At 64.9% G+C, this 18,295-nt stretch overlaps 1 protein-coding gene across 1 annotated transcript in view; it reads left to right on the top strand.

Moving 5' to 3' along the window:
- Window positions 1–17,908, top strand: part of NOTCH1 (notch receptor 1) — a 45,895-nt gene extending 27,987 nt beyond the window's left edge. Inside the window, exons 14-34 of the mRNA XM_036854872.1 lie at window positions 1,191–1,336; window positions 1,571–1,684; window positions 3,449–3,568; window positions 3,879–4,031; window positions 4,723–4,951; window positions 5,664–5,865; window positions 6,649–6,802; window positions 6,932–7,116; window positions 7,588–7,720; window positions 7,886–8,143; window positions 8,219–8,331; window positions 9,042–9,613; window positions 9,829–10,224; window positions 10,795–10,943; window positions 11,668–11,884; window positions 12,042–12,129; window positions 12,224–12,389; window positions 12,992–13,287; window positions 14,220–14,367; window positions 14,454–14,551; window positions 15,834–17,908. Of these exons, the coding sequence (XP_036710767.1) occupies window positions 1,191–1,336; window positions 1,571–1,684; window positions 3,449–3,568; window positions 3,879–4,031; window positions 4,723–4,951; window positions 5,664–5,865; window positions 6,649–6,802; window positions 6,932–7,116; window positions 7,588–7,720; window positions 7,886–8,143; window positions 8,219–8,331; window positions 9,042–9,613; window positions 9,829–10,224; window positions 10,795–10,943; window positions 11,668–11,884; window positions 12,042–12,129; window positions 12,224–12,389; window positions 12,992–13,287; window positions 14,220–14,367; window positions 14,454–14,551; window positions 15,834–17,276 (5,380 nt within the window). The 3' untranslated portion in view covers window positions 17,277–17,908. The remainder of the gene's footprint in view (window positions 1–1,190; window positions 1,337–1,570; window positions 1,685–3,448; window positions 3,569–3,878; window positions 4,032–4,722; window positions 4,952–5,663; window positions 5,866–6,648; window positions 6,803–6,931; window positions 7,117–7,587; window positions 7,721–7,885; window positions 8,144–8,218; window positions 8,332–9,041; window positions 9,614–9,828; window positions 10,225–10,794; window positions 10,944–11,667; window positions 11,885–12,041; window positions 12,130–12,223; window positions 12,390–12,991; window positions 13,288–14,219; window positions 14,368–14,453; window positions 14,552–15,833) is intronic.
- The last annotated feature ends 387 nt before the right edge of the window (window positions 17,909–18,295 follow it).

Raw genomic sequence — 18,295 nt, 5'->3', positions numbered from 1 at the left:
GCTGCCCTGGGCTCTGTGTGCTCACGGGCCACAGTGTGCGCTCAGGACACACATTGGTGCCGTGGCCGCAGGCAGGGTTTCTGTGGCACCGCGGCGCGATGAGATGATTGTTCTGGTCTTTGTCCTGGTTCCTGCAATCACTCAGATCTGTAGAAGTGGAAGGAGTATCTTTTGTTATCTGTCGAAGCCCCTTTCAAGCACACCTGAGGATGAGGCTGGGTGCCGGGGAACCCGTGTGAGGAGGGGGTTGGGTCTCTGAGCCCCACCCTGACCTCCAAGGAGGGGAGGGGGGCCGCAGGGTGAGTTAATCACCAACAGCCGGTGATCGAAATTGGTCACGCCTGTGTGAGGAACCCTCCATAAAAATGCAAAGCGCAGGAGTTCAGAGAGCTTCCGTGTCGGCGAACAGGTGCTGGGGTGGCGGGAGCAGCTCTGAGCCCTTCCCCGTACCTGGCCCTGAGCATCTCTTCCATCGGGCTGTTCCTGAGTTTCACCTTTTATAATAGACCACTAACCTTGTAAGTAAACTGTTTTCCTGAGTTTGTGAGCCATTCTAGCAACAAGGAAGGCGTCTGATTCATAGCTGTTCGCTCAGAAGTACAGGTGACAACCTGGGACTTCAGGTTAGTGTCTGACTTGGGGCCGGTCTCGTGGGACCGAGCCCTGGGTGTGGGGTCTGCGCTGACTCCAGGTAGTTAGTGCCAGAAATGAATTGTGGGATACTCAGCTGGTGTCCCCGGAGCTGGAGGATTGCGTGGTGTGGGAAACCCCCTACACGTGTGACGTCAATATTAGAGTGTAGAGAAGCTTACTTTTAGTTTCTGACACCCATTACGTGCCCGGCACTGCTCTGTCTAGATGGGGCCGTTGACATGGGCAGGGACCCCATGCCCCTGTTTGGCACAGAGAGGGTAAGCACACTGTTCAGGGCCACACAGCGAGTGAATGGTGGAGGGCCTTCTGACCACTGCCCTGAACTGGGCACTATCCCCCATCTAGTTTAACAAACCCTCACCACCTTCTTGGGCAAGGTGGGCTATTTAAAGGTGTTTAAAGGACTCCGAGGGTCAGAGCGGACCGGCGCCTCCGTCCAATCAGATCATAGGAAGGTGGCAGAGCGGGGAGGGCCCCCAGCCTAGGCCCTCCCCTCTTGGGCCACACCTGAGATGCCTGTGTGGTCATATCTACAGGTACAAATGTGACTGTGACCCCGGGTGGAGTGGGGCAAACTGTGACATCAACAACAACGAGTGTGAGTCGAACCCCTGTGTCAACGGGGGCACCTGCAAGGACATGACCAGCGGCTACGTGTGCGCGTGCCGGGAAGGCTTCAGTGGTGAGTGGGGCGGGGCTCCTGGTGCAGAGCGGGCCCCCCAGGGCGGCAGCGCGGAGCCAGGACACAGGTCCAGCCACCGCGACCCGTGGCGGCTCCCTCCCTGGGGGGGTGCGGACCTGCTGGGGTCGACTCCAGGCCCCAGGCTCAGCGCAGGGCCCTTCCTCCACACCAGGTGGGACCTGGCCACGGCACCAAGGGTGACGGCCACACTGACTGCTGTCCCTCCCTCTCCAGGCCCCAACTGCCAGACCAACATCAACGAGTGTGCGTCCAACCCGTGTCTGAACCAGGGCACGTGTATCGATGATGTGGCTGGGTACAAGTGCAACTGCCTCCTGCCCTACACAGGTGAGGGCGGGGCCTGGAGGCGGGGGCGGGGCCTGGAGGCGGGGGGCAGGGCCTGGGCCGCCCATGGGAGTGGTGCCTGAGGGGTACGCGGCGGCTTTCCGGGGCTGGCCTTGTCTGCATTGCTCGGCGGGCATCCCGAAGGCTCTGCTCTGTACTCGGAGCCTTGGGCCTGGCCACATTAGGGCCTCGCCCTGCAGGTGTCATTGCCAGATGAGCCCACAAAATACCGGGTGCCTGGGAGGAAGTTTTAGTATAAGTAGGTCCCAAGTATTTTATCTGGTGAGGTGGCCCCCTTGGTGGCAGAGCTGGGAGCTGGGCCTGGGCTGTTGTTGGCCTCCACGGCCCAACGTCCATGCTGCCTTGGGCCCCCGGGGGCCAGGCCGCCCTCCCCATCCGCTGGCCGGGCCTGAGGGATTCCTTTGATGGCGGGCCCTCTTTGTGTGGGGAAACAAGGAGCCCTCTGTTCCCGCTGAGAGCGGCGGGAGACTTGTCCCCGGGCGTCTCAGCCTCTGCCACTGGCCTGGCCAAGGGGATCGCGAGATATGGTCCCCTCCTTGGAAGAGATTTGCCAAGCGTTAAAAAATAAAAGTCCACAACGACTAGGGCCACCAGCCCCACGGGGAGTGGGCAGAGGGTGCTGCCACTGGGGACAGTTGTGGCCCCCAGCGGTCCTGAGAGGGCCCCGGCGGGCGGGGTGGGGCCCATGACTGTGGTTCTCGTGACATCGGGCGGCCCATGGCCAGAGCAGTGTTTTCTTTGACCAAAGCTGGGGAGCTGGACTTTCTCTCTTGTACCGGTGAGGAAACTCTCCCCTGGTGGCCGCCCAGGGGCTTCCGCACCCAGGGCGCACCCGAGTCCCCTTCGGACACGTTGACGTCGGGGGCCGGAGGGCCGGCGGGGAGGAGGCGGCCTGTGCTGACCTGCTTCCCGTCTGCCCGCTTCCTGCTTCCCTCTGCACAATTGTCGGAAACTCTAGCGAATTTCCTGCCTGCCCGGGTCGCTGTGGAAACCGATAGAAAGAAAGGCCCTGGACAATCACACCCGAGGGCCGGGGAGATAATGGACCACAGGGAAGATAACGCTTCCTCGCGGCCTCAGGACTCAGTCCCGCGGGCTGTAAACAGGAAGCCCTGCATAGGGCTTTCAGGGAGGAAAAGTCCCCCAGTGTGCCCGGGGGTCTAGCCAGACTCCCGTCCCCGTCCTGGGGGTCCTGACACCTCACCCGCTGCTGCCCTGATAAGTAGCCCGTGCTCGGGGCTGAGGCTGGCACGTCTCCGGCAGCGAGGGCTCGTCCCGTGCTGTCGCAGCCTTTGTTCAGTGGTCTCCTGCGTTGGGCACTTGCTGCCCTTGACACAGAGCCCCTGGATTAGCTCCCAGGCCGCCGGCTCAGTGCAGGGCCCTCCGCTACCAGGAGGTGAGGAGGGGGCGTGAGGCTGGGAGCAGGTCCAAGGCCCCTGTGACGTTGTGGGGGGCGTCAGTCCCAGCCCAGCCCTTGCTGCTGGCGCTTTCGGTGGGGTGAGGCCCAGGCCGTGCCCCGCAGCCCGTTGGGGGGCAGGGGATCATCTGGTTTGTGTTCGGGTCCCGACTCAGCCAGGCGCTCACGGGGGTTCCAGTGCCACGCCGTATGCCCCCCTGCGGGGCAACCAAATGTGCTTTGGTGGTAGGACCAGCCGCAGGCGGTGGCCGCAGTGGTCTCTGTCAGGTGGTGCCACGGGGCGTTGACCCTCCGGGCCGGGGCTCCCCGCCTGTGCCTCTTCCCCTCAGGAGCCACGTGCGAGGTGGTGCTGGCCCCATGTGCCCCCGGCCCCTGCAGAAACGGCGGCGAGTGCAAGGAGTCCAAGGACTACGAGAGCTTCTCCTGCGCCTGCCCCGTGGGCTGGCAGGGTGAGCCAGCGGGCCCAGGAGGCGCGGGGCAGGGAGGCTGGGCGCGCCGGGGAGCTTGGGCGTCTGTAGAGCAAGAGGTCGTGAGCTCCCCGTCCTTGGAGATGAGCCAGCGGGCTGCAGAGCCCTCCCGGCCTTGGACGTCTGCATCCTGCTCGGCCCCACGTTGGGGGACAGCAAGTCGGAGAGCCCCTCCTTCCCGGGACGCCCCCAGAGGGCCATCCCGCGGCTGCGGAGGCCCCGCTCCTGGGGGGCAGGGGAGAGTCCTGTGGGGCGGGGGCTGAGCTGACAGATCCCTCTCCGCCTCCCCCAGGGCAGACCTGCGAGATTGACATCAACGAGTGCGTGAAGAGCCCGTGCCGCGCGGGAGCCTCCTGCCAGAACACCAACGGTGGCTACCTCTGCCACTGCCAGGCCGGCTACACGGGGCGTAACTGCGAGACGGACGTCGATGACTGCCGGCCCAGTGAGTGGCCGGCCAGCCCCGTCCACCTCTGAGATGCTCAGGGCAGGGAGCTCGTCGGGGTCGGATGGGAGAGTGGACGGGGCAGCACCCGGGTGCAGGGTTGGCGCTGGCAGCCCCCTTGGTCCAGCTGGACCCGCCAGGAGGGCGCCCGATCGGGGGCCGGAGGAGTGCTGGGGGGGTGGCTGCTGTTGACGGAGCGCTGTTGACCAGCGAGGTGGTCCCACGTGGTCCTGGAGGCTCTGGCGCCAGGTTGCCAGGCTTCAAGCCCATCCTCGCATCTCCCCACCAGACTCCAGGGCTCCTCCCCCACGGCCTTGCCTGCCCCGGTCCGGCGTGGCTCTTATTCTTGTCGTGACCCCTGTCGTGAGGAGCGGGGCTGTCAGACCCCTGGTTCACATGACCTTGGCGTCCAGAGAAGCCGAGTATCTCATCTGGCCTCACTGGCGAGCAGGGAAGACTGACTGCAGCCTTGCTTGGTCTCACTGTTAAGCCCGGGCGTTCTCCCCGCCCTTGTGGCCTGGGGACCGGGAACACGTGGAGGGGTGTAGACCCCAAGCCCGTGATGCAGCCTGCTGGGCCGGGGCTCCTGGCCGGACACCGTGGGGGCAGTGCCGGGGTCGCCGCAGCTTCCGTTGCCCTGGCAGCGGGGGTGGTGCCCGCCCATCAGGCCTGCCCTCCCTTCCCCTCCCAGACCCATGCCACAACGGGGGCTCCTGCACAGACGGCATCAACACGGCCTTCTGCGACTGCCTGCCCGGCTTCCAGGGCGCCTTCTGCGAGGAGGACATCAACGAGTGCGCCAGCAACCCCTGCCGCAATGGCGCCAACTGCACCGACTGCGTGGACAGCTACACCTGCACCTGCCCCGCGGGCTTCAGTGGGATCCACTGTGAGAACAACACGCCTGACTGCACGGAGAGGTGCGTGGGGGCCACGGCCACCGGTATGGGCGCCGTGCAGGGCGGTCCCGGGCCTTAGGCTGACGTGGGGAGGCAGATGGGCCGCAGGGCCACGCAGTGTCTGGCAACCTGCGCACCGAGCAGGTGTCGGCCTGGTGGGCACACGGTGCCAGTCGGGTTGACTCAGATGCTGTTCCTCCTAAAAGAGCTGTTGTCCATTGACCCGTGTGACTTAGAAGCAGGAACCCTGGTGGTTTATTCTGTAGAACTGGTGTTCCTCCTTCTATCAGACCAAGGACCTTGTAACCCATCTTGTTTCCTTATTTGCCTTGGCTGCCAGGAAGCTCAGTGTTGAACGTTATTCTCATCCCTGGTTTCTGACATGACTATCTCCCGTGTTGTCTGTGCAGTTCTGGTTTCTGCCTATTTTTATCTTAACCGCTATATACCATGTGTGTAATGAAGCTCCTCTCAGCGTGAGTTATAAAGAAGGCAAAGGAAGGGAGTATGACATGGTGTGAGAATCTGAGGTCCCTGGTCCTGTGTTGGTGACCTCCTGGGACTCCTGTTGGCTGACCTCAGGGAGGCTGTTCCTGGCCTGTCCTGGCACTCAGCCCCTTTGGCCACACTGATTCGAGGGGGAGACGCCAGCGTGGAGGTACCTGCTTCGGCAGGGTCCTGCTGCCCCCACCCCCGCTCACCACCGCCCTCCCTGCTGCCCACCCACCTCCAGCTCCTGCTTCAACGGCGGTACCTGCGTGGATGGCATCAACTCCTTTACCTGCCTGTGTCCGCCAGGCTTCACGGGCAGCTACTGCCAGCACGACGTCAATGAGTGCGACTCTCGGCCCTGCCTGCACGGTGGCACCTGCCACGACAGCTATGGCACCTACAAGTGCACCTGCCCGCAGGGCTACACTGGCCTCAACTGCCAGGTGAGTCAGGGCCGCAGGGGTGCCCGCCACTCAGCGTCACAGCCACACCACTGGGTCCCCCTCGCCTCAGCTCCAGCTGGCTTCACCACCCTGGGGTACGGGTGAGAGGGCCAGGCTCAGAGGGCGGGGGTGGCTCCTGGAGATCTGGGCTGCCAGCCTGGGGCCCAGCCCTGGGCTGAGCTGCTAGATAAGGAGTCAGAGGTGAACTTGAACTCAGGTAGCAGAGGTTTATGGAGCGCGAATGAGGACCACCTGATCTGGGGGAAGACAGCTAAAAGCCAGTGTTTTCATAGGAAATATGTAAAGGTATTAAAGATTTATATTCATCGAAGATTTTCACATAAAACATCAGTTACAAGAGAGCTGTTTACTTCTTAAGAAAAATCTTCCTTCAAGGAAAGGCAGCTGGGAATTCCCTGGCTGTCCAGTGGTTAGGACTCCACGCTTTCACTGCCAGGGGCGCGAGTTCAATCCCCAGTCGGGGAACTAAGATCCCGTAAGGTGCGTGGTGTGCCCCCTCCCCCCTCCAAAAAAAAGGAAAGGCAGCTGGTGGTCCGGATTCACCGAGGGCCCAGAGCAAGAGAGAGACCCCCACCCCAGCCCCTGGCGGTTCCTGAGCAGGGGGGCCCATGGGCCTCGGGGTCCATTTCTGTAGGATGGGGTCACGAGCCACCTTGGGTGAGAGGTTCTCTGGCGCGTGTGTGTTCCCCTGCCGGGTGGGCTGGGCCCCTTGGGGGTGGCGGGTGGGGCGCTGTGAGCGAGGCCGCCCCCTGCCGCCCCCAGAGCCTCGTGCGCTGGTGTGACTCCTCGCCCTGCAAGAATGGCGGCAGGTGCTGGCAGACCAACGCCTTGTACCGCTGCGAGTGCCACAGTGGCTGGACTGGCCTCTACTGCGACGTGCCCAGCGTCTCCTGTGAGGTGGCCGCATGGCAGCAAGGTAACCGGCCGTGTCCCGGCCTGGCCCGGGCTTCCCCACAACCACCGGGCGTCTGTCCTCTGAGGTCAGGAGGTTTGCTGTCAGGAGGGGAGCCCAGGCCTCACGCTCCGTCCACCTTGTCCCCTGCAGGCATCAATGTTACCCACCTGTGCCGGAACGGAGGGCTCTGCATGAATGTGGGCAACACGCACCACTGCCACTGCCAAGCGGGCTACACGGGCAGCTACTGCGAGGACCAGGTAGACGAGTGCTCGCCCAGCCCCTGCCAGAACGGGGCCACTTGCACCGACTACCCTGGTGGCTACTCCTGCGAGGTGGGGACCCGTCCCTGGTGAGGGTGCGCGTGTCTGGTATGAGTGTCGTCGAGGGCTGGGCCCTGGGCTGGGAGCCGGTGCAGCAGGGAAGACCAAGCCCATAGACGTGTACAACTTTCAGTCTTATTAGGGGAGGGCTCAGTAATCAGGAAAGACTGCCTGGAGGAGTTGTCCTCTGGGGGAGGGCACCTGGAAGAGGAAATGGGACGGGGTGTCCCCTCCCCCAGATTTGCCCCAAGGCCCCCACCTCTATGCTAGGGAACCGGGTCTAACACTCACCTTGGGCAGTAAACTGCAGCTTACTGGGGCCCTTCCCGGGGTCTCCATCTGGGTCCGCCAAGTGGGAGGAACCCCCAGCTTCGCTGGGCAAGAGGGCAGCTCATGGGCCCCATCAGCCTGCACAGGGGGTGAGGGGGCCACGCCCCGGCTGCCCACAGAGCCTCAGGCCCGCCCCTCGCTGTCCCCCTGCAGTGCGTGGCTGGCTACCACGGGGTGAACTGCTCCGAGGAGGTCAACGAGTGTCTGTCCCAGCCGTGCCGGAACGGGGGCACCTGCATCGACCTCACCAACACCTACAAGTGCTCCTGCCCCCGGGGCACACAGGGTAGGCAAGCCCCAACCCGGGGAGGGAGCGTGCGGGCCCGTGGCCGGCGTCCATTTCCTGGGCGTCCGGGCTCCCGGGTCCTGACCGCTGGCCGAGGGGCGCACCCGGGGGAGGAGCGGGGCCAGCGAGTTGCCGCACGGGCTCTGACGGCGCCTGGGCCTGCAGGCGTGCACTGCGAGGTCAACGTGGACGACTGCAACCCCCCCGTCGACCCCGTGTCCCGGGGCCCCAAGTGCTTTAACAACGGCACCTGCGTGGACCAGGTGGGCGGCTACAGCTGCACCTGCCCGCCCGGCTTCGTGGGCGAGCGCTGTGAGGGTGATGTCAACGAGTGCCTGTCCAACCCGTGCGACGCCCGCGGCACCCAGAACTGCGTGCAGCGCGTCAACGCCTTCCACTGCGAGTGCCGCGCCGGCCACACCGGTGGGTGCCGCCGGCCGGGGGCAGGGAGCGGTGCCGGGGTCGGGGTCAGCCCCTCACACCTGCTCTCGTCCCCAGGGCGCCGCTGTGAGTCGGTCATCAACGGCTGCAAGGACAGGCCCTGCAAGAACGGGGGCAGCTGTGCCGTGGCTTCCAACACCGCCCGCGGGTTCATCTGCAAATGCCCAGCGGTAGGTACAGCCGGGCAGGCGGTGGGAAGGGCCCTGTGCGGCCAGGAGGGCTCGCTGGCCTGAAGGCGACAGGAGGACGCGCCCGCTTGGCGCACCTGGGGCACTGAGGTGGCCAGAGAACCCCGCCTCCCCCCAGCCCACACACGGGCCGGAGGACAAAGGGTGGCTTGAGTGTCTGGACTCCAGCCTCCTCGTTCCCCTCGAGACCGTGTGTTTTGTGTCAATAAACTTTATGTTTAGAGCACTTTTATAGAAAAATCGTGCAGAAGGAGGGTTCCCACGTACCCCCTCCCTCTACACACCTAGTTTCCCAGTTGTTAGCAACTTGCCCTCATGTGGAACATTGTTACCACTTACCACGGGCGTTAATACATTGTTAAATGATCAACACTGATACACTGTTAAGTCAAGTCTGCTCTCCTGTGGTGTTTGGGTCTGACACACGTGTAGTGTCACATGTGCACTGTTGCAGGATCACGTGGGTTTGTCGGTGCCCTAAAACCACCCCACACTCCCCTCTGTGCTCCCTCTTCCCTCACTCGCAGCCCCTGGGAACCCCCGAGCGTTTTATGTTGACTTTCTTTAAGGGGTCCGGCTGCCCGGGGAAAGGGGGATGGGGGATGCAGAGGCACGGCCAGGCCTGGGCGGGTCCCTGGGCGTCTGGGGAGCCGGCCCACCCCGACACCCCCTGTGTGGCCCCTTCCCGGCAGGGCTTCGAGGGTGCCACGTGTGAGAACGACGCACGCAGCTGCGGCAGCCTGCGATGCCTCAACGGCGGCACCTGCATCTCGGGCCCGCGCAGCCCCGCCTGCCTGTGCCTGGGCCCCTTCACCGGCCCCGAGTGCCAGTTCCCTGTCAGCAGCCCCTGCCTGGGTGGCAACCCCTGCTACAACCAGGGCAGCTGCGAGCCCACGTCCGAGAGCCCCTTCTACCGCTGCCTGTGCCCCGCCAAGTTCAACGGGCTCCTGTGCCATATCCTGGACTACAGCTTCGGCGGAGGCGTGGGCCTCGACATCCCCCCGCCGCAGATCGAGGAGGCCTGCGAGCTCCCCGGCTGCCGCGAGGAGGCCGGCAACAAGGTCTGCAGCCTTCAGTGCAACAACCACGCCTGCGGCTGGGACGGCGGCGACTGCTCCCTCAACTTCAACGACCCCTGGCAGAACTGCACGCAGGCCCTGCGGTGCTGGAAGTACTTCAGCAACGGCCGCTGCGACAGCCAGTGCAACTCGGCCGGCTGCCTCTTCGACGGCTTCGACTGCCAGCGCGCAGAAGGCCAGTGCAAGTAAGGCCCGCGGGGACGGCCGCTCTGCGCCGCGGTGGCCCCGGGGCTCGCGGGGCAGCACGAGGGAGCCGTCCGCTCACGCGCAGGGGGAGGGCAAGGGGCGCGGGCGGAGGAAGGGCCCCGAGCTCGCGGGCGGGGCGGCGGGGAGGGGGGGGCAGGTGCTGGCCGAGGGGGCCCGGCGTGGAGGGAGCCCTGAGCGCGCCCTGTGCCCACAGCCCCCTGTACGACCAGTACTGCAAGGACCACTTCAGGGACGGGCACTGCGACCAGGGCTGCAACAGCGCCGAGTGCGAGTGGGACGGGCTGGACTGCGCGGGGCACGTGCCCGAGCGGCTGGCGGCCGGCACGCTGGTGCTGGTGGTGCTGATGCCACCCGAGCAGCTGCGCAACCACTCCCTGCACTTCCTGCGCGAGCTCAGCCGCCTGCTGCACACGAACGTGGTCTTCAAGCGCGACGCCAGCGGCCAGCAGATGATCTTCCCCTACTACGGCCGCGAGGAGGAGCTGCACAAGCACCCCATCAGGCGCTCTGTGGCCGGCGGGGCCTCGCTGCTCCCGGGCGGCGGGGGCGGGCGCCGGCGCAGGGAGCTGGACCCCATGGACATCCGCGGGTGGGTGCGCTCCCGCGGGGCCCCTCCCACCCGCGCGGGCCAGGCCCTCCTTGGCCATCAGGGCCGCCCCCCCCCCCCCGAGCATCAGCGCTCTTCTCACTACGTGGTGAAGGAGACCCAGGACTTACGGGTCCTGGGAGGGGTGAGGGGCAGAGACGGCATTCCCCCGGGACTCTTCACCCCATGGCCCGCGCCCTGGAGCCTGGGGTTGGCGCTCGGGGGAGGGTCAGGCTCTCGACGTGGTTTTCCTTCCGAGACGAGGAACAGGGGCGCCCGTGGCCCTCGAGGGAGCCCCGGGGCCGGGGGTGGGGCGGGCGCACTCTGAGGGGTGTCTGGGATGGGCAGCCACGTGTGCCCTGCTGGGGCGCACGTGGTGTCCACCTCCAGGGTCGTTCCTGTCCTGACCCAGCTCCCCGCCGCCCCAGGCTGCCCCCTCGGGTTCTGGGAGTGCCTCTGCCCGCGCCCATCAGGGTGATGCCACAGGGCCCAGAGCTGGTCCCTGGGGGCAGCGGGCCGGGTGGGCACGGGGGAGGCTGGGACCCGAGCCCCCTGACCCCGGTGCGCCCCCAGGTCCATCGTCTACCTGGAGATCGACAACCGGCAGTGCGTGCAGTCGTCCTCCCAGTGCTTCCAGAGCGCCACGGACGTGGCCGCCTTCCTGGGCGCGCTCGCCTCGCTGGGCAGCCTCAACATCCCCTACAAGATCGAGGCCGTGCAGAGTGAGTGGCCCGCCCTGCTCGCCCAGCCGCGCTCCCTCGGGAGCTGTTGCGTGCACTGGGAGGGGTCCGCCTGGGAGGGGCTGTCTCCCAGCTCCCCTCCAAGACGCTCACGTTCTCCGTGCCATTCGCCACCCACGGGGGTGTCACGCCATCCAGAGTTTCGGGAGTGCTTTGCTGGCGTTTTCCGCCCCGCACTCTCTCCCTCCCACAGTGACAGCTGTCAGCGAGGCTGGCCCAGGGGAACCAGCACATCCACCAGAAAGTGGGAGCCTTTTTCTCGCCCCACCCCTTCCTCCTGATTTTTCTTTGTTGGGTATTATTTCAAAATCATTACGGCTTTTTTTAAAAAAAAAAAGGAGAGAGAGAAAAGAATTGATCGGTGTCATGTGAAGTGTTGAAGTTTGTATCTCGAAAATCCCCCTAAATCCTTTGTCTTAACAGCTCAATGCAAGTGCAGTGATTTGAAGTTGGCTAATCCTTCTCCCTTAAAGGAGAAAAAAGTAAAAGCCGTCTCCAGATAGCCGGCTGGTGCAGGAGAGAATTTAGCGATAGTTTGCAATTCTGATTAATCGCGTAGAAAATGACCTTATTTTGGGGGGCGGGATGGAGGAGAGTGGGCGAGGAGGCGCCCGGCCGTGGAGCCAGTGCGCTGCCCCCGGCCGCCAGCCTGCCTGGTAGCTCGGCCTGATGTCCGGGCGCCCGCCCGCGGCCCCTGTGCCCGCAGGTGAGACGGTGGAGCCGCCCCCGCCCCCGCCGCTGCACTTCATGTACGTGGCCGTGGTGGCCTTCGTGCTGCTCTTCTTCGTGGGCTGCGGGGTGCTGCTGTCGCGGAAGCGCCGGCGGCAGCATGGCCAGCTCTGGTTCCCCGAGGGCTTCAAGGTGTCGGAGGCCAGCAAGAAGAAGCGGCGGGAGCCCCTCGGCGAGGACTCCGTGGGCCTCAAGTTAGTGGACGTGGCCGCGGCATCTGGGGGACTTGCGGGAGGCGGGGCTGCCCCCTGTGGACCCACGGGCCCCACCTCAGGCGCCAGGCGCGGGCAGGGCCCCGGGGGTCTCCCGGGAGCCCCGCTCAGTCCCGCCTCCCCACCCCCTCACCCCCAGGCCCCTGAAGAACGCCTCGGACGGCGCCCTCATGGACGACAGCCAGAACGAGTGGGGCGACGAGGGCCTGGAAGCCAAGAAGTTCCGGGTGAGTTGGGGCTCCAGGGCCCCCGCCCCCGCCCCAGCCCCTCACCCCTCCCGGCCCCTTAGGACGTGGCCCTCTGCTCGACCCTCTTCCTTAGTTCGAGGAGCCCGTGGTCCTCCCCGACCTGGATGACCAGACAGACCACCGGCAGTGGACCCAGCAGCACCTGGACGCCGCTGACCTCCGCGTGTCCGCCATGGCCCCCACGCCGCCCCAGGGCGAGGCCGACACCGACTGCATGGACGTCAACGTCCGCGGGCCGGGTAGGTGCCGCCGGCCCCCCGCGCCACCCTCCGGCGCTCCACCCCGGGGCACCTAGCCGCTTCGGGCAGCCTGCTCTGCTCTTCCCTGACCTCGTGACCCGCCTGCCCCCCTCCCCTGAGCCCTCGGGCTCAGTACCTGGAAGCTCAGCTTCGGGGGGATGAGACCTTGGAGGGCGTGGGGACCCCGGGGAGTCGCTCAGCCTCCTCGCTGCCTCCCCCCTCGGGGTGACGGTCTCAAAACTCACTCTGCCCTCCGAGTTAATTTCTTGATCCGAAACGCTTCTTCTGAGACACCGGAGGTGTTGGTTTCCTAACCACCCATTTCTTACGTGGTCTCTCTCCTGGCTGGGCTGTTGGTGAAGGTCTCGGGCAGGTCAGGAAGCGGAGCGGCGGGCGTCTCTGCCGCCCACCAGCCCGTTGGAGCTGGACTTGGCTCTGCCCTTGGGGCGCTTGGATGGACCGCGTTGGCCCCAGGCAGGGTGGCCTCCGTGCGCCACGTGGCCGCAGGGCTGCCCGCCGCTGCGGACGGGTGTCACAGTCCCAGAGCAGCTGCTGGGGGCCGGCCTTCCTGACCAGGACCCGCCCCTGTCCCGCCCCTGCAGACGGCTACACGCCCCTCATGATAGCCTCCTGCAGTGGAGGGGGCCTGGAGACGGGCAACAGCGAGGAGGAGGAGGACGCACCCGCGGTCATCTCGGACTTCATCTACCAGGGCGCCAGCCTGCACAACCAGACGGACCGCACCGGCGAGACCGCCCTGCACCTGGCGGCCCGCTACTCGCGCTCCGACGCGGCCAAGCGGCTGCTGGAGGCCAGCGCTGACGCCAACATCCAGGACAACATGGGCCGCACCCCGCTGCACGCGGCCGTGGCTGCCGACGCGCAGGGTGTCTTTCAGGTGGGCGGCCCTGCACGCGCCCTTCTGCCAGCTCGCGCCCGCCTTCCCTCCTCGTGGGCGGGCCCCGGGGCCCTCATTGCAAGCGTGGCCAGGGCCGGGGCAGCTGGCGTCTCCCCCTCTTCCCCATCTCAAGCCTCTGCACCCTGAAGCGGACCCGAGGCCGGGGAGGGCGTCACAGCCCCGTGTCGTCCTCGTCCTCGAGGAGGAGCCAGGTTCCGCCCCTGCGTCCGCCCCTCCCGCCTTGCCCCTCCCTCCCTGCTTTGGCTGGAGGCGTCGCCTCTGGCGGTGGGGAGAAGGGCCGGAGGCTGCTGTTTGCTGCCTGCAAACCGGGGGCTCTGGCCTTGCTGGGGGTCTCAGGACCAGGGTGGATTAGGGGCTTGGATGCCCGGGCCTCTGGGGCAGGTCCCTGGCAGAGGTGCTTTGAAAGCCGCCGGCCGGTCCCCCTGCCTCAGACCAACCGGGCTCTGGGCAGTGCTGCTCTGGGGCACAGACGGGGGTTTTAATTTAGTGATTTTTGACGTGTTGTCTTTCTATGGAAGTAAGAGATCAAGGACGATTTAAATGAGCCCCTGGAGGCAGGCCCTGGCGAGTTTGCTCTGGCAGCCTCTCTGGCGCTTAGAGACAAATTCCCACGGGCGCTTGCTTCACAAGAGTTAGGCCCGTCCCGCACACGGCTTGGTCCCCAGCTCCTTTCACCCACCAGCAAGCAGTGACCGTCCTTCTCTCGGGTGCTCTGGCCCCGGCCCCTCTAGCGGCGGCCAGTGGTTCCCCGCCCACCCCCCGCCCCAACCCCATGGCCGTCCAGTCTCGCTGGGGCCACTTAGACCCCAGGAGGGGCTGCTTCCATGTCAGGGATCGGATCCCAAGCATTTGTCCCAGGTGGGGGCCTCGCGCTCCCACTGGCCGAACCTGAGACCTTCCCTGTCGCCTAGATCCTGATCCGGAACCGAGCCACGGACCTGGACGCCCGCATGCACGACGGCACAACTCCACTGATCCTGGCCGCCCGCCTGGCCGTCGAGGGCATGCTGGAGGACCTCATCAACTCCCACGCCGACGTCAACGCTGTGGACGACCTGGGTGAGCCAGGCTGCGCCCAGCCCAGCCCGCGGGGGTGCCTGCGGGCACCTGCTCCTCCCTAACCCGCCCTCTGCTTCCCCTCGCAGGCAAGTCCGCCCTGCACTGGGCCGCCGCGGTGAACAACGTGGAGGCCGCCGTCGTGCTCCTGAAGAACGGGGCCAACAAGGACATGCAGAACAACAAGGTGGGCCGGGCTGGCAAGTCACGTCCCCTAACGCCGCTCTTTTCCGACTGGGGGACCCCCAAGCCAGTGACTTCAGCTCCTGGGCCTCAGCTCCCTAACCTGTAAAGTCCCCGGAGGACCCCCCCGGCACACAGATGGGGACCCCTCAGCGAGTGCCTGGGTGTCGTTGGCTCTCCCTCCCTCCCTCCTGCCGTATTTACGGGTCCCCCCTCGAGCGCAGGGCGTGCATCCCAGCGTAGCGAGTGAGCGGCTGCAGCTGTCCGCTCTCTGTCACTGTGACCTGGACCTCACCCCTGTCCCTGGCTGTCCCTGGGTGGGGTGGAGTGACCCAGATGGTGCACGTTGAGTCAAGAGGCTGGTGGGCGTGGGGGGCCCTGTGCTGGGAGGCCCCCAGGTGTAAACGCGAGTGGCCACCTTCTGCGCCTGGACCGCCCCCCCCCCCGGTCTCCCTCAGCGTCGCCACAGTCTGTGCCCTGAGGCTAAGGAGGCGCTTTCCTTCCTCCCCAACCCGGTCTGACCCCACGTCTCCTGAACTTGTCGCTGGGCTCCTCTGTGTGTCCAGCCCCACCCCATACTTCACTGACTCCTGGTTGCGTTTCAGACTGTCCCGGGGGAGGGGCGCAGGGGGCAGTGTAGGGCCCAGCAGCTCCTGAGTCCGCGGTGGGGCAGAGACGTGATCCCACCTCCCGCTGGGGAGACTCGGCCTCGGAGACGGAGGGGCTGGCCGAAGGGACTGCCGTGGTGTGGCAGCAGCCGTGGCCGAGGCCTTGTGTGTACCAGGCAGGCACCATCAGGCCTCACCCCACACACACACACAGCAGCCTCGGGGGCATATGCGGCATGTCCACTGTACAGATGAGAAGACCAAGACCCAGGGACAGAGCTAAGATGTCAGGGTCCCTGGGGGACCGTGTGGTGCCCACGGATGCACCTTAGGCATCCCCAAGCCCCTGAAATTGTGGCAGGGTTTGCGTCTGTGCAGGTTTGGAGGGAGGGAAGAGGGGCCACAGTCTGTTAGATTTCCTGTGGGGCCTATGACCCCCGGAAAGGTGAAGCTTTACTGATTTACAATTTAGGATCCCACAGACCGCCTCTGGGTGGGTCTCAGAAGATGTATTTAAGGCCTTTTTTGTTAAGACTTAACAGGCCAGGTAAAGGTGGCATGCTGGGGAGGGTCGAGATGAGCTGCCCCCGCCCCGGCCGCGGCCAGGAGGAGGGGGGCAGACCGCCGGTCCCTCTGGTGACGGGTGACCTCCTCACCTGCCCTCGTCCATTCCCACAGGAGGAGACGCCCTTGTTCCTGGCCGCCCGGGAGGGCAGCTACGAGACGGCCAAGGTGCTGCTGGACCATTTCGCCAACCGGGACATCACGGACCACATGGACCGCCTGCCCCGCGACATCGCGCAGGAGCGCATGCACCACGACATCGTGCGGCTGCTGGACGAGTACAGCCTGGTGCGCAGCCCCCCGCTGCACGGCGCGCCCACCCTGTCGCCCCCGCTCTGCTCTCCCGGCGGCTACCTGGGCAACCTCAAGCCCGCCGTGCAGGGCAAGAAGGCCCGCAAGCCCAGCACCAAGGGCCTGGCCTGCGGCGGCAAGGAGCCCAAGGACCTCAAGGCGCGGAGGAAGAAGTCCCAGGACGGCAAGGGCTGCTTGCTGGACAGCTCGAGCGTGCTGTCGCCCGTGGACTCCCTGGAGTCCCCCCACGGCTACCTGTCGGATGTGGCCTCCCCGCCCCTCCTGCCCTCCCCTTTCCAGCAGTCTCCCTCTATGCCCCTCAACCACCTGCCCGGGATGCCCGATGCCCACCTGGGCGTCAGCCACCTGAGCGTGGCGGCCAAGCCCGAGATGGCAGCGCTGAGTGGGGGCGGCCGGCTGGCCTTCGAGGCGGGGCCGCCACGCCTCTCCCACCTGCCCGTGGCTTCCGGCACCAGCACGGTCCTGGGTGCTGGCGGCAGCGGGAGCTGCGGTGGGGCCGTGAATTTCACCGTGGGTGGGGCCGCAGGCTTGAACGGCCAGTGCGAGTGGCTGTCCCGGCTGCAGAATGGCCTGGTGCCGAACCAGTACAACCCGCTGCGAGGGAGCGTGGCGCCGGGCACCCTGAGCACGCAGGCCCCCGCCCTCCAGCACGGCATGGTGGGCCCGCTGCACGGCGGCCTGTCTGCCACCGCCCTGTCCCAGATGATGAGCTACCAGGCCCTGCCCAGCACGCGGCTGGCCGCCCAGCCTCACCTGGTGCAGCCGCAGCAGCAACAGCAGAACTTGCAGATGCAGCCACCGAACATGCAGCCGCAGGCGCCGCAGCCGCACCTCGGCGTGGGCTCGGCCACCAGCGGCCACATGGGCCGGAGCTTCCTGGCGGGGGAGCTGAGCCAGGCGGACGTGCAGCCCCTGGGTCCCGGCAGCCTGGCGGCGCACACCGTCCTGCCGCAGGACAGCCAGGTCCTGCCCACGTCGCTGCCGGCCGCGCTGGCCCCGCCCATGACCACCGCCCAGTTCCTGACGCCCCCCTCCCAGCACAGCTACTCCTCCCCCGTGGACAACACCCCCAGCCACCAGCTGCAGGTGCCCGAGCACCCCTTCCTCACCCCGTCCCCGGAGTCCCCCGACCAGTGGTCCAGCTCATCGCCACACTCCAACATCTCCGACTGGTCCGAGGGCATCTCCAGCCCGCCCACCAGCATGCCGTCCCAGATCGCCCACGTTCCTGAGGCCTTTAAGTAAACAGCCGGCTGCCCCCAAGGACCCTGCGCTTCCTTTCCCAAGCCCTGCTGGACGTTCGCGTGCGCTCCGTGGATGTCGGGGCCGACCAAAGGAGCTTTTTTCAAAAAATACGTCTTTATACAAAATAAGAGGACAAGGATTTTTAATTTTTTTTTTTTTTTTTTTTAGTATTTATTTATGTACTTTTATTTTACCTGGAAACACTGTCTTTTTATTTATATGTACTGTTTTGTATATCACCAGGTAGCAACTTTTATCTGCTCCAAGAAAATAAACTAGTTCTCAATCATGATTTCCCTGCTTAGGATAAAGATTCCTAGGTGTTTGTAAAATATAAACAAAGATTCATGATTTCCAAATGCCATTTATTTATTGATTTCCTTTTTTTTTTTTTTTTTTAATCCGAAAAGAAATGTCAGAGAAGGGAGGTTTTTGAGTCAGCATTGTTCAAAAAGCTCCCGGGGTGCCCGGGCCTGCTGCCGTTTCCCCAGACAGCCCCCTCACCCCTCCTCCAAAGCCGGAGCGCTCCCCCGACCCCCGCTCCCAGGAGCACCTGCGTTTTGCGAGAAGATGCAGCTAGAGATAGAAAAGCAGACCCTTTACTCCTTTGGCACATGGGTTAATTTGCATCTAAAATAGGAAAGTAACGTGAAATGATACGGTTTATGCGTTTTGGTGTTCTTTTAAATGACTTTTTTAAAACATGCTTTTAAAAATGTGTTCTTGGGGTATACCAAGGGTACATTTCATGGTACCAATCATGAATCTTTGTTTCGGGTTCAGTATTACGTAGTTGTTCATTGGTCTTGTGAGTTCTTGTTCTTTCTGGAGGCTCCCAGGTCCCCCCCCACCCCAGCCCCCGCTGATATTTAAGCATCGTGCGGAGTGAGAAGTCAGAGGCGTGGTACCCACCTTGGACCCCACGTCGGGGAGGCCTACCCCTTTCTGGGGAAAGACACTGCCTGGGCCACCCCGTTGGAGGCGTCTCGACTTGAACCGCGTCTCCCAGGTTCAGCGGA

Source organism: Balaenoptera musculus, chromosome 6, assembly GCF_009873245.2.
Source record: "Balaenoptera musculus isolate JJ_BM4_2016_0621 chromosome 6, mBalMus1.pri.v3, whole genome shotgun sequence".
Taxonomy (NCBI): domain Eukaryota; kingdom Metazoa; phylum Chordata; class Mammalia; order Artiodactyla; family Balaenopteridae; genus Balaenoptera; species Balaenoptera musculus.
The sequence above is the reverse complement of the archived record's forward strand: the minus strand, read 5'-3'. Positions and strand labels throughout refer to the sequence as shown.